This window comes from Rutidosis leptorrhynchoides, chromosome 11 (genome assembly GCF_046630445.1).
Source record: "Rutidosis leptorrhynchoides isolate AG116_Rl617_1_P2 chromosome 11, CSIRO_AGI_Rlap_v1, whole genome shotgun sequence".
Taxonomy (NCBI): domain Eukaryota; kingdom Viridiplantae; phylum Streptophyta; class Magnoliopsida; order Asterales; family Asteraceae; genus Rutidosis; species Rutidosis leptorrhynchoides.
The window spans coordinates 226,060,330-226,074,682 of NC_092343.1; the positions used below are offsets into that span (position 1 = coordinate 226,060,330).

Consider the following 14,353-nt stretch of genomic DNA (forward strand, 5'->3'; position numbering starts at 1 on the left):
GTTTTGAAACGAACGGAATAGTAATAGTAACACGAAGATGGGGGTGATAGAAAAAGTTGCAGGTGGTGATTGTCAATGGTTGAAGATGATTGATGGTGGTGATTCTAAACGAAACATAAAACAGGTGGTGTTCGGTTTATACTTTGAACTAAATAATAGTGCAACGGTTACCCTTGTTATTTTTACATAAAATCGAAATAGCCGTAATAGTGTGCAGTTATGGTTCGAAAGAAATGAAGAAAAAGAAAGAAAAGAAAAAGAAACTGTTGCAGCGGCATAGGTGGTCGATGTGGTTGTTCATATTGTGGTTATGGAGGTGGAGGTGGCGGTTGATAGTTTAAATAGAAACGAATTAACTTAGCTGCAGTAGTCGTTAATCATGATGTTGGTTTGGTGTTTATAGGTGATGGTGTTCATGGATACCTAGTAAAAGAAACAGTAGCATCAACGAGTTTGTAGCCATAAAAGGTGATCAAAGGTGTTTAAGTGATGGTTGTTTTGATGATCTTGGTGATGAAAGTCTCGGTGATCGATGGTTGCTTCGAAGGTATGTTGTTTTGGTAATAGAAGGGAGAAGAGATGAGTTTGTGGTTTTGATGTGCTTGTATCATATATAATCATATTTATATATAAGAGATGCTAGGTAGATGGATGAAACAAGAAAACATGAAGTTAAAGTGGTAATGGGTATTGGTTCGAGTGGTGCTTAATGGTACTCACGGTGGTGGCCGAACGTAAGGAGCTAGGTGAAGGTTGATCGAGCTTATGGTTTATGAAAGTGTTAGTATATATGCATATGCATATGTACCTTATATGTATATATAAAGAGGATAATATTTATTAATATTATAATATAAATTTTCTATCATAAAATTAAGAATGTGCAAGGTTATAATAATAATAAAATATTATAAGCAGCCTCAATTCTTGTTTTAACCTACCGACAGTTCTTACGGACTCTGTATCGTGCAAAATCAGTGGCGGATAAAAGTGTTCAGAAAAATCCCATATTTTTAAATTAACTATATTTATTTATTTTGATCATTATGGTATAAAATTCAATCAGTAACTATTAAATAAGAATTACATTAATTATTCAATCCCAACCCCAAGTAAAAAAATGTTAAATGTAAAAATTAACAATTAGCTCCTAATTATACTTTTAATAAGCCTATAATTTATATCACTCATTTTCGGATCACCGTTTATTTTTAAAATAATATTAGTTCATATTTTTCTCATGTAATATCCATCGAATGGCAATTGAGTGTAACAGTCGTTTACTAAATAGATTCGAAATCACAAAATATATATAATTAATATACTTTATATATATATATATATATATATATATATATATATATATATATGTTTTTAAATAATAATTATCATAATATCCTATTTTTTATTTTATTTATTTTAATAACAATAACATATAGTACTTATATTTTGAATTATTATTTATATATACATACACACATATCTATTTACTATTAATTGTTCGTGAATCGTCGAGAGCAGTCGAAGGTCAATTGAATATATGAACATCGTTCCAAAATTTTCTAGACTCAACATTACAGACCTTGCTTATCATGTCGAAAACATATAAGGATTAAGTTTAAATTTAGTCGGAAATTTCCGGGTCGTCACAGTACCTACCCGTTAAAGAAATTTCGTCCTGAAATTTGAGTGAGGTTGTCATGGTTAACATTAAGAATGCCTTCATGACAAAAATGAGTTGATAAAAATAGAATTTTATTACTATAGAGTAATATGGATAACATGATTCGATTACTCAAAGAGTACGAGTGAAGCTATCACAGAAAAGTGAAATGAGTAATTGAAGATTTGACTTAACCGGTGACGTAGTCACAGTTGATTTCCGAAACTTATGGAATTTAGAGAAAATCTTTGAAATCTAAGGATCTCTATAATTAATTGCGATCATCTGCCTTGCGATCATCTGCGTCGATTGCTTTATCGGATACTTCCATTATAAATTCACCTTTTTCGTTCCAATAATTTTCACCATCTCAATACTTTCTTTCCTAGTTCATACATCCAAAAGATTTTGAAAATGCTTAATCCCGTTCTAATCTTTGATATTTTTCCTAATTATCATTTCTGTCATTCTTCTTTTCAATCTTTCACCAGAAAACTCTTTACTTCTACTATTACCTTGGGGGTGATACTATTCTTAATTCTACCGCATCTTTATATTGCTATTCGTATTAACATCCACAGTTTGTAATCTCCTTTTGTTATTAGGCTTTATATTTTCTCTTATATTTTGGAGCTCTTTGCCTTTTTATTCTCTTCTCGACCTCTAATAAAGCGAGTAATAGTCCAGATTTCGTAAGTATGGAGTTTCAAATGAACTTAATGTTCTAAACAAGAAAGAACGTAATAGCACGATTTGATTTGTCAAATTACCAGACTTACTGAGAATATAACTATTAAGAATATATTTTCTTGATATGTTCAGAAGTTAAGCAGAATGAAAGAGTTATGTAACATGGCATATGATGACGTTATGATTCGTGAATCATCACATTCCATTAGAAACTCATTATGACTTACTGTAATATAATCACGTTGATCAAGTGTCATTATATTATAATAACTCATGCATCAATTTCCAACACTTCTTCAAAATCATTCATAATTCAAACTCGAATTTTAAAGAAATTTAGAAACTAAAGTAGTTTCCTTTATGATGTAATATAGATAGCACGAAGAGATAAATAATTTTGGACGAGAATATTTATGAAAATATCTTCAGAAATATCGAAGATATTTATGATGATATTTTGGAATTTACAAGTTCGAAGGTTGATGAAGAAAATTTTTCCGCAAGATTTTAAAATGACTTTAGAGCAAGATATTCTCTAAGGATTTCAACGGATCCAGAATTACCTGGATTCTTTGAATATAGGGTATGGTCCTTGTATTTATCTTTGGTCTCCTTCGTAGTTAGCTCAATCCGTTTTCTACTTCCAACTTTTCTGACCTTTTCCAACATAATATTCTTTATCATCAACTTTCGACTGTTAAGTTCGTTTACAGTTTTTGCTGCTTCATTCAGCTTTTTTCAGAATTCAGAATGTTGATTCGTAGACTGGGTGTTGTTCAGAATTTCAGAATGGAAGATCAAAATTCTAAGAGATAAATGTTATATGTATACATATAATTGTTGATGTAGAAACACTGCGAGATTCGAAATACTGATTGCTAATTCTCGGTAATTGGTATGGCAGTTCTCGTTACAAGATGCGGATGAGTGTATGATATGGTTTCAATGAATATAATAACTTTTCAGAAAGTCATGGATTCATGAAGTTGCTGGTAAGTTTACTGCTAATGTGGTGGGATATAAACGGTTCCCCGGTAATGAAGGCGAAAAGACAACGTATATATCAAAGTTATAATAAGACTTATTCGAATGAAAAGTTGGAATTGATTTGCTGAAGCTGTGACAAAATTTGCTACTTTGAAAGGGATTACTAAGTTATTTTAGGTAATAATAACACTAAAGGAATTATCACAGATACATGTTAAACGTTTACTCAAGTTCCGAGTGTCTTCAGGTGCATAACTATATGCATAAATTTTTCCTTCCGTAGATGAAGTGCGGTTGGTTCATCCTCTCAATTGAGGTGTTTTCAAGAATCATGAAAGGTTTGAACGCAGTTTGTAATCATTAAGATACAAATGAGGTTTAAGATGAAATCAAGTGGCAAACTTGAAGAAATGTTTTGTTTCATATGTTATAATCAATATTTTAATTCATTTTAATTGTCCAATGTTATTAGTCCACAGTCGATAGTCAACATTTAACAGTCCAATAATTCATATATAGTTTAATATATAATATTCGAATTAATTAATACGTATCGTGACCCGTGTACATGTCTCAGACTCGATCACAACTCGAAGTATATATATTATTATAGAATCAACCTTAACCCTGTATAGCTAACTCGATCATTACTGCATATAGAGTGTCTATGGTTATTCCAAATAATATATATAGATGCGTCGATATGATATGTCAAAACCTTGTACACGTGTCCCAATATTTAAAGTGCGTAAAATAAATAACAGAAATTAAATGACAATAAATAAAATTTTGAGAATTAAATTGCGATAAAATAAATTGCGATAATTAAAATGTAATAAGGAATTAGCAGTTACCTAGGAACAGTTAGCTAGGACTTTGTTATCGTGGATTCTTAACAAAATTTCTCTTAGTTAATTTATTTATTTCTAACAAATTTTATTTTGTCCAATGTTTTCTTCATTATGCCACTTGTTGGATTCTGATAGGTCAAAATCCAAATATGAAATTGAATAAAAATATGGTTATTCGGTGGTGAACGGATTCGTATATCTGTGGATGTAAGTAGGATAGTAAATGACTGTTGAATCAGATTCAAAGAATGTACAGTGTAACTTTTCAATGTGAAATCTAAATATTCCTCGGGTATTACCTACCCGTTAAAATATTTTCACCATTGACAGTTTGTACAAAAGAAATTTTAATTACAATTTTTATGAAAACATATATACATATATATTTTTTTCAGACGCAATCATGGATTTAATGAGTTAATATGATATTAAACTCATTTGCTTTTTGGTTTGAGCTAGAATAAGTAACCTTTAAAACTTCTAGAAACCACATATTCTTCACATAATATTTCTTCTTCACAGAATATTTCTTCAATGAAGTTATGGATCAATACTTCATCGTTAACTATTAGAAACCACATATTCTTTGCAGAATATTTCTTCAATGAAGTTATGGATCAATACTTCATCGTTCATTGTTATTGGTTCTCCTTGGTATCTATGGTGCATATGACGTTGATGTTCGAGGTATAGATTATGATGTCGAGGCGTGTGATGTGGATGTTGTTGTTGGTGGTACTATTGGTGCTGGCAGTATTGTTGGTGCCGGTGATGTTGTTGAAAGTGGTAAGTTTTGCACCATATTTTCCACATTGATTACTCGAGCGTGGAGCTCGTTGACTTCTTCCATTATTTCGGGATGATTGTTTGTCGAAACGAGTGGATGGATAAGATTTAGAATTGTGGGTAGAATATAATCGTGTCGAGCCACTCTGGAAATGAGAGAGAAGATGGTATTACTAACAGGTTCACCGGTAAGTGCTTCAGGTTTTTCGTCAAGAGGTGAATTCAGTTGATGAAAAAGATCGCCTACTTCGCGTCTCCAATGGTTAAGTCGACTACGAACTCATCCCCAATTCATCCAGAATTGAAGATAACTAGTTAGTTTATTCATTTCATTTACACTGCATTCGGAGCTTAGGTGAATATCCATGTCGGAGTAACTGTCGAAATAACTATTGGAATAGCTATCGGAATCTGAGGGACTCGAACTGATTGATGGATTCATCTCGTACGATCAGATGAAGGATTTTCGAAAAGAAATAGATTATAGGATGTATATTAGTACCCTACAATACATAATTTACATATGTATATATAATACTAAAATCCCATAAGTTACGGAGGAATCTACGGAAACTGTCAGGCAAAGGTAACAATAACAGATACGCTAAGATATGAATTTTGTCTACACACTATTCATGCAATCAATGCAGTAAGATGTGTCTAGACTAAGAATGATAAGCAGGTAATTTTCAACCCGAAATTATAAGAAAAACTTTTGACATGCAGACACGGTCGAAGTCCAGACCCACTAATGCATCTAAACAACTATTAGTTAGACACACTAATGCAAGACCTGGTTCGCTAAGACCACCGCTCTGATACCAAATGTCATGACTCGTCCTAATCCATCTGGAAGAATACATTACATTTGGTTACATCGCGAGGTACTTGACCTCTATATGATACATTTTACAAACATTGCATTCGGTTTTAAAGACAAAATTGCTGAAATAGTCCCTGTGGTTTGTACCAAAACGCTGGTTTAGTCCCTGTGCTTTTTTTTTTGATGGATTTGGTCCCGGTGGTTTGTAAAAGTTGCTGATTTAGTCCCTCTGATCGACGACCGTCAAAAAATGCCGTTAACTCCAGTCATGTGCCAGACATGTGAGGGTATTTTCGTCAGTTTCTTTCATTTATTAGCAAAATTGCTGAAATGGTCTCTGTGGTTTGTACTAAAATTGCTGAATTGGTCCCTGTGATTTGTACTAAAATTGCTGAATTGGTCCCTACTAAAATTGCTGAATTGGTCCCTGTGATTTGTACCAAATCACAAATTCCATAATTAACACAAATTCATGATCTGTACATTTCAGCTCTATTCATAAATATATATAAATAATACTCTGTAATATTGTTCCTATAAACACAAATATAAATTAAACGCCACCAAATTCATCAAAATCAATAATAAAAAGACTGTTAGTATTTGACATTTTATTCTTCATTGGAACCCCTTTACAATCGACACATTCACACACAAATACATAGAGAACCTGTTAAACTTTTTTGCTTCTAAAATGAAATCAAATTAATAATAAACCCATTTAATTTCAAACCCATTTTCAATTAAGATCTGCAATCAGACATCAGATCTGAAATCAAAGATCGATTGTTGCTACAAATCTGAAAAGCGATAAGATCTACAAACCGATTAGATCTACAAATTTGAAACTCGGTTGTTGCAGCTCTCGTCAGAGAAAACAAACGTTCGCCGGAGATGGTGACGGTTGGGAAGTTTGCTTTTGACAATTGGGTAATTCAATATCCAACTCTCTTTCTGCTGCTACTAGTCTTCTGTTTCTACTTGATTTGTAAGTATCACGTGGTACTGTTATGTACATGTAGATGTATATTACTCATAATTGAAAAATATTATTTTAATTTGCGTTAGCTTTTCGTTTTGTATAGAGCAACTTCCTTGAATAGGATTTGCATATTAATGAGCTAAGGATGAAGATGAGAGGAAAAGGAGGGCGGTGGTGGAAGTGAATTTAATTAATTTATGTTTGGTGTTGATTAGGATTTGATTATTTGATTTTAATAAGTTCTTGTAATGTTTAATGGAAATGAATTTGGTGTTCTTGAGAGTTTTAATTTTCCAGATCTGTTGGTTATTTTCCAGATCTGTTGGTGCCGGCGATTTTCGATTGAAGGTATCAACTTAGTAATTTGCAATTGAATGTGAAAATGGTGGATTTGAGTTTAATTTAGAGTTTATAGTTTGTATATTTATCTGAGTACGAAACCCAGATTCATATTCGATTTTTTTTATAAATTTTTTTTGCATATATGAAATTATATTTATTAATTGGTTTGAATAATATGAATAGATTTTGAAGAATCTGATGTGAATTTGAGTATAATTTAGAGTTTATAGTTTGTAGGTTTATTAAAATGAATTTAGGGTTTGTTCATGTTTTTTTGGCGATAAAGATGAAGGTGAGGAAGAAAACATTTTTAGAATAAAGATTTCAACAATTTTTTTACAAAGCACGGGGACCATTATAGCAATTTTGGTACAAACCACAGGGACGATTTCAGCAATTTTTTAAATAAAGGAAAGAAACTGACAAAAATACCCTCACATGTCTGGCACATGACTGGAGTTAACGGTCTTTTTTGACGGCCGTCGATCAAAGGGACTAAATCAGCAACTTTTACAAACCACCGGGACCAAATCCATCAAAAAAAAAGCACAGGGACGAAACTAGCATTTTGGTACAAACCACAGGGACTATTTCAGCAATTTTGTCGGTTTTAAAAGACAAACTTTCATTACATCGAAAGTTGACAGGCATATCATTTCATAATATATCCAACTATAATTGACTTAGTAATAATCTTGATGAACTCGACGACTCGAATGCAACGTCTTTCGAAATATGTCATGAATGACTCCAAGTAATATCTCTAATATGAGCAAATGCACAGCGGAAGATTTCTTTCATACCTGAGAATAAACATGCTTTCAAGTGTCAACCAAAAGGTTGGTGAGTTCATTAGTTTATCATAATCGATCATTTTTATCATTTTAATAGACCACAAGAATTTCATTTCCAGTTCTCATAAATATACGTCCCATGCATAGAGACAAAAATCATTCATATGGTGAACACCTGGTAACCGACATTAACAAGATGCATATAAGAATATCCCCTATCATTTCGGAAAATACTTCGGACATGATAAAAACAACATCGAAGTACTAAAGCATCCGGTACTTTGGATGGGGTTTTTGTAGGCCCAATAGATCTATCTTTAGGATTTGCGTCAATTAGTAGATCGGTTTACTAATTCTTAGGTTACCAAGCAAAAGGGGCATATTTGTCTTCGATCATTCACCCATATAATGTAGTTTCAATTACTTTTGTCTATTTCATAAAACATTTATAAAAATTGCGCATGCATTCTCAGCCCAAAAATATAAAGGGTAAAAAGGCAAATGAAACTCACCATACTGTATTTTGTAGTAAAAATACATATAACGACATTGAACAAATGTAGAGTTGGCCTCGGATTCACGAACCTATATCATTTGTATATATATATATATATATATATATTAACACACATAATCGTAATCGAATAAGTTTATATATATAACTTATTAATGATATTATATTTTATATTAATAATATTTTTATATTTCATATATAAAAATATTTTGTTATGTTATATGTGTTAAATATATTTATTTACATATTTCATTTGTTTAACAAAACAGTATTTCTAAGTATACTAAATTAATATTAGTAAGAGAAACATAATGATAATAACAATAGTTTTTAATAAGATTTATAATTTAATAATAATAATAATTTTGACAATAATACTTAATACTTGGTAATAATAATAATTATAACAATCTTATTAATAATGGTAATCTTAATAATAATACTTTTGTTAATAATAATAATAAAATCGCAAAATGATACTAATACTAATGTTAGTGATAAACATAATAATTTGTATTATTTCCAAAATAATAATCATAATAATCCTGATAATAATAATTCTTATATCAATATTAATAATTCTAATAATACTAATAATATTAGTAATGATAATACTAATAAATTTTCGAAATATAATACTGGTAATAATAATGATAATATCATAATTTATTAACAATCATTTCGTTAATCATAATATCTAACATAATAACAATAATAATAATTAATAATAATAATAATAATAATAATAATAATAATAATAATAATAATAATAATAATAATAATAATAATAATAATAATAATAATAATAATAATAATAATAATAATAATAATAATAATAATAATAATAATAATAATAATAATAATAATAAGAAGAATAAGGTAACTACCTCAATGTTTAAGCTTTCTAAAAAAAATTCTACCACAAACAAGACTCGAACCCGCGACCTCACGCTACCACACAAACACTCTCGACCATTCTTCTGCCCCTTTCATTTCTGTTTTAAATTCTCAGATTGAGTTTATTTAACCAAATTATTCGTATGTTTACTTCTTCTTCTAAAAACAAATTGACATCATCATCAAAACTTAACATCATAACATCATAACATCATACATCATCTTATTATCATCTTACGGTTTTTCAGAATCATGATTATATCGTCATCATTATTATGCATCATCATAGTACCTCACTATCATCATCACTAATACGATCCTAATCATCTACTCATCTTACAATCATCTTCGTTGATCGTTACCACTTTCATCATTATTTACACAGACCCATTATCTCCATCTCATTCTTTTCTTGTTCCATCATCTTCATAATCCTCTTCATAATCCTCTTCATCATCGATTAACAACCTAAAATCATCATCATCGCCATTTTCCATTATCCTAATTGTAATAGCTACAAGTTACCGACAACTAATCTATAATACTTGTATATTTAAGTAACTCATGAGTATCATCTACTTACAGCTCATCATCAATCCTTATTACTTTATCGATTTATCATCTTTACGCGTAATTATCATCTTTTCATCGTTATGATTCAAGAATTGGAAACAGAAAATGAGCAGCATGCAGTTAAGCTTGAGTAAAAGAGAAGATTCGGCTCAACATTTTAAGTACTCACGGACCAACACCTTTAATAGACTCACGTCCCAAAATAAACTCAACCAACTTGTAACCCAATTATAGAAACAGAAACAACTTTAATTGATTTATAGGTACTCGTATCTTTTCGTACTGCTAATATATTTGACAGATAAACTTTACAGCTCATCTTATCTTTTCATTATAAATAATATATCATTTTATTATTTCTAATATTTATCTCCATCGTTACTGTTGCAGTTTTGGAGTTTTGACAGGAACCATGAGTGTTGATATGGTTTTATAAGTAACAACCACAATCGTGGCAACAACCGAAGGCTAGAGTTGTGGTTGTAGCAGTACTCGTAGGTAATTGTAAATTGTGGTTTGATTGTAACAGTAACCTCAATTAGGTTTTTTTGACAGCAAAATCCTAAGATGGAATCCGATGGTTACGATTTTGAAACGAACGGAATAGTAATAGTAACACGAAGATGGGGGTGATAGAAAAAGTTGCAGATGGTGATTGTCAATGGTTGAAGATGATTGATGGTGGTGATTCTAAACGAAAACATAAAACAGGTGGTGTTCGGTTTATACTTTGAACTAAATAATAGTGCAACGGTTACCCTTGTTATTGTTACATATAACCGAAATAGCCGTAATAGTGTGTAGTTATGGTTCGAAAGAAAAGAAGAAAAAGAAAGAAAAGAAAAAAAAGTATTGCAGCGACATAGGTGGTTGATGTGGTTATTCATATTGTGGTTATGGAGGTGGAGGTAGAAGTTGATAGTTTAAACAAAAATGAATTAACTTAGCTGCAGTAGTCGTTAATCATGATGTTGGTTTGGTGTTTATAGGTGATGGTGTTCATAGATACCTAGTAAAAGAAACAGTAGCATCAACGAGTTTGTTGCCATAAAAGGTGATCAAAGGCGTTTAAGTGATGGTTGTTTTGATGATCGTAGTGATGAAAGTATCGGTTATTGATGGTTGCTTCGAAGGTATGTTGTTTTGGTAATAGAAGGGAGAAGAGATGAGTTTATGGTTTTGATGTGCTTGTATCATATATAATCATATTTATATATAAGAGATGCTAGGTAGATGGATGAAACAAGTGACAAGTCTCTTCATTTATATATAATCATATTTATATATATAGCGATTAGCGTACACGGTACATCTCAGTATCTCACAATTCTACAAACCACAAGTGACAAGTCTCTTCATCTTCTTCATCGTAAATTATTCATCTTCTTAATCTTAAAGTGGATTCTTAAATAGTTAATCTTAACTGTAAATTGTAATATACCTAGATTTATACTTTATAGAATTATAGCTATTAATCGTAGTCATTAGTGATAAATGGTTTAACAAGTACAATTACATCTACTTTACGTGCTGTCCCAAATAAGACGAGGCATAGTTACAACATGGGTGTTCTTAAAGTTCCTTTCTTTTAATTGGTTTCAGAGGAATATAAGCTAAAACTTGAAGAATGTTGAAAGATAAAGTAGGATCACTAGTGTAATTTAAAAGAAGTCAATTAGTTACAGTGAGTGTTGTTAAAAAAAAATTAGTTACAGTGACTACATAGAAGTAGGATTTTAATTGAAGGCCATTTACAACTTACTTGTATAATTGTACTGTATGTACTTATATCATATTGTGCAATTTTGTACTTATATTTAATGTTAAGTTGATTGTTTTGCTATAAACAGGGGTGTTATTGGTTTGTTGTAATGCAACAAAAAATCTTTTCAGTTTATAAGAGAAAACCCGACACTACAGACAACATCAATGAGGAGAATAAATGTGCCAAAGCTTCTTCTAGTAATACCGAACAAGATCGAAACCAATCAGAGGTCCAAGTTAGTGAAACACACGAGCCGAATGTTGAGACAACAAATTTTAATTCTTTGGAAAGAGATCCCGGGAAGAGAAAACGTATGCGGGAGTATCCTCTTAAAGAGAGGGAAAAAATTAGAAGAGAGTATTTAAAATTGGGGCCTTATCAAATTCATTTGCAAAAATACCCTAGTAAAGGTTCAAAGAAACAAGCTCGTAGGTTTCAATATTCATGGTTTAAAATGTTTCCTAACTGGTTAGAGTATTCACCTTCAAAAGATGTTGTTTATTGCTTTCTATGTTACGCATTTGAAGATAAACGTAATGTGCATAATGGGGGAGAAGCGTTTGCAGTTAAAGGATTTAATAATGGGAAAAAGGTGAATGACGGGAAAAGATGTTCGTTCCTTAAGCATATTCATTGTGCACACCATAAAGATGCTGTTGTTTATAGTGTGAATTTACAAAACCAAGAAGCACATATTGACAATATCATAGAAAAACGAAACAATGAGAAACATTTACAAAATCGTTTACGGATGAAAGCTACTGTTGACATAGTTCGTTGGTTGACTTTTCAGGCATGTGCTTTTCGAGGACATGATGAGTCTAAAAGCTCAAAAAATAGAGGTAATTTCCTTGAATTGCTAAAACTTTTAGCTTCCTATAATGATGAACTTGCCAATGTTGTGTTAGAGAACGCTCCATATAACTCACAATATACAGCAGGGTCAATTCAAAAAGAAATCTTAGGTATTATCGCAAATAACGTTCGAAGACATATTCGTAGTGAAGTGGGTGATTCGTACTTTTGTGTCATGGTTGATGAATCACGAGATAAGTCAAAAAAAGAGCAAATGGCCATAGTTCTAAGGTTTGTTGATAATGATGGTGTGATTAGAGAATGGTTTTTAGATCTTGTACATGTTAGTGATACTACATCATTAACTCTTAAAACATGTTTATGGAAACAACTTTTGCATTATGAGTTCGATACTAGTAAAATTCGTGGCCAAGGTTATGATGGTGCTAGTAACATGATAGGGGAGTGGAATGGGTTACAAGAACTTGTTCGTAAAGAATGTCCTTTTGCATACTACGTTCATTATTTTGCACATAGATTGCAACTTGCGTTAGTTGTCGCTGCAAGAGAAGTTATACCCGTTCATCAATTTTTCTCAAATTTAACATTCATTACTAATGTCATTTGTGCTTCTAGCAAGCGCCACGATGAGTTGCAAAAAGCTAAGTCAACTGAGATTAAACATTTATTAGAATTTGGTGAAATTGAAACTAGCAAGGGACGTAATCAAGTTGGGACTTTAAAACGAGCCGGTGATTCATGTTGGGGTTCTCATTTTTATTCCGTTTGTAATATGCTTGAGATGTTTAATGCTACCCGTGAAGTTCTTCAAAGTATAATTGAAGATGGATCGTACTCTTCTCAACGTAGTGAAGCTGATTCGGCTTACATGTATCTCATGTCGTTTGAGTTTGTATTTATTTTGCACTTGGTAAAGGAAATAATTGGAAGGACTCATACTCTTTCTCAAGCTCTTCAAAAGAAAACTCAATATATTGTTACTACAATTCGTTTAGTGTCAACAACAAAAAAAGTCTTAATGAATTCAGAAATGACGGTTGGGATTCGCTATTTAAAAAGGTAATGTTGTTCTCAGAGAAACACCAAATAGATATACCTGATATGCAAGCTCTTTATAAGTCTAGCCATTATCGTCCTCGTCGACAAGATAATCAGATTATTACTGTTGAGCATTATTATCGTGTAGATCTATTTATTTGCACAGTGGACAAGCAATTGCAAGAGCTCGACAGTAGATTCAATGAGCAAGCCATGGAATTATTAACTCTTGGATCTTCATTACTGCCTATAAAAGATATAAAAATGTTTGATATTGATAATATTTGTCTTCTTGTTGAGAAATTTTATCCAACATATTTCAAAGAACAGGAGATTAATTTGTTGAGATATCAGTTGGAACTTTTTGGAATTGAGTTCCTTGAAAATCCACAGCTTAAAGATGTTTCTACTATCGCTCAACTATGCACCATGTAGTGACCCGAACTTTTTCATGTTTACATATATTAAATGAAATTGTTATTTACATGATTAAGTGTTTCCAACATGTTAAGCAATCAAACTTGTTAAGACTTGATTAATTGAAATAGGTTTCATATAGACAATTAACCACCCAAGTTGACCGGTGATTCACGAACGTTAAAACTTGTAAAAACTATATGATGACATATATATATATATATATTATTATATATATAGTTAACATGATATTATGATAAGTGTATCTCATTAGGTATTTTAACAATGAGTTATATACATAAAATTAAGTTTATTGAATTAAGGAACTCGAAACGATATATATAACGATTATCGTTATAACAACGTCTTACTAAATACATATGAATCATATTAAGATATTGATACACTATGTTTA

General features: G+C 31.2%; 2 protein-coding genes across 2 annotated transcripts; both read left to right on the forward strand.

The window, feature by feature from the left end:
• Window positions 1-11,020: 11,020 nt before the first annotated feature.
• On the forward strand, window positions 11,021-13,546 carry LOC139875422 (uncharacterized). Its single transcript, XM_071862759.1, has 2 exons — window positions 11,021-11,035; window positions 11,753-13,546. The coding sequence occupies exons 1-2, from the start codon at window positions 11,021-11,023 to the stop codon at window positions 13,544-13,546; spliced, it is 1,809 nt and encodes a 602-aa protein (XP_071718860.1).
• On the forward strand, window positions 13,546-13,956 carry LOC139875423 (uncharacterized). The gene has a single exon (XM_071862760.1). It carries the CDS (start codon window positions 13,546-13,548, stop codon window positions 13,954-13,956), a length of 411 nt encoding a protein of 136 aa, XP_071718861.1.
• Window positions 13,957-14,353: the final 397 nt, after the last annotated feature.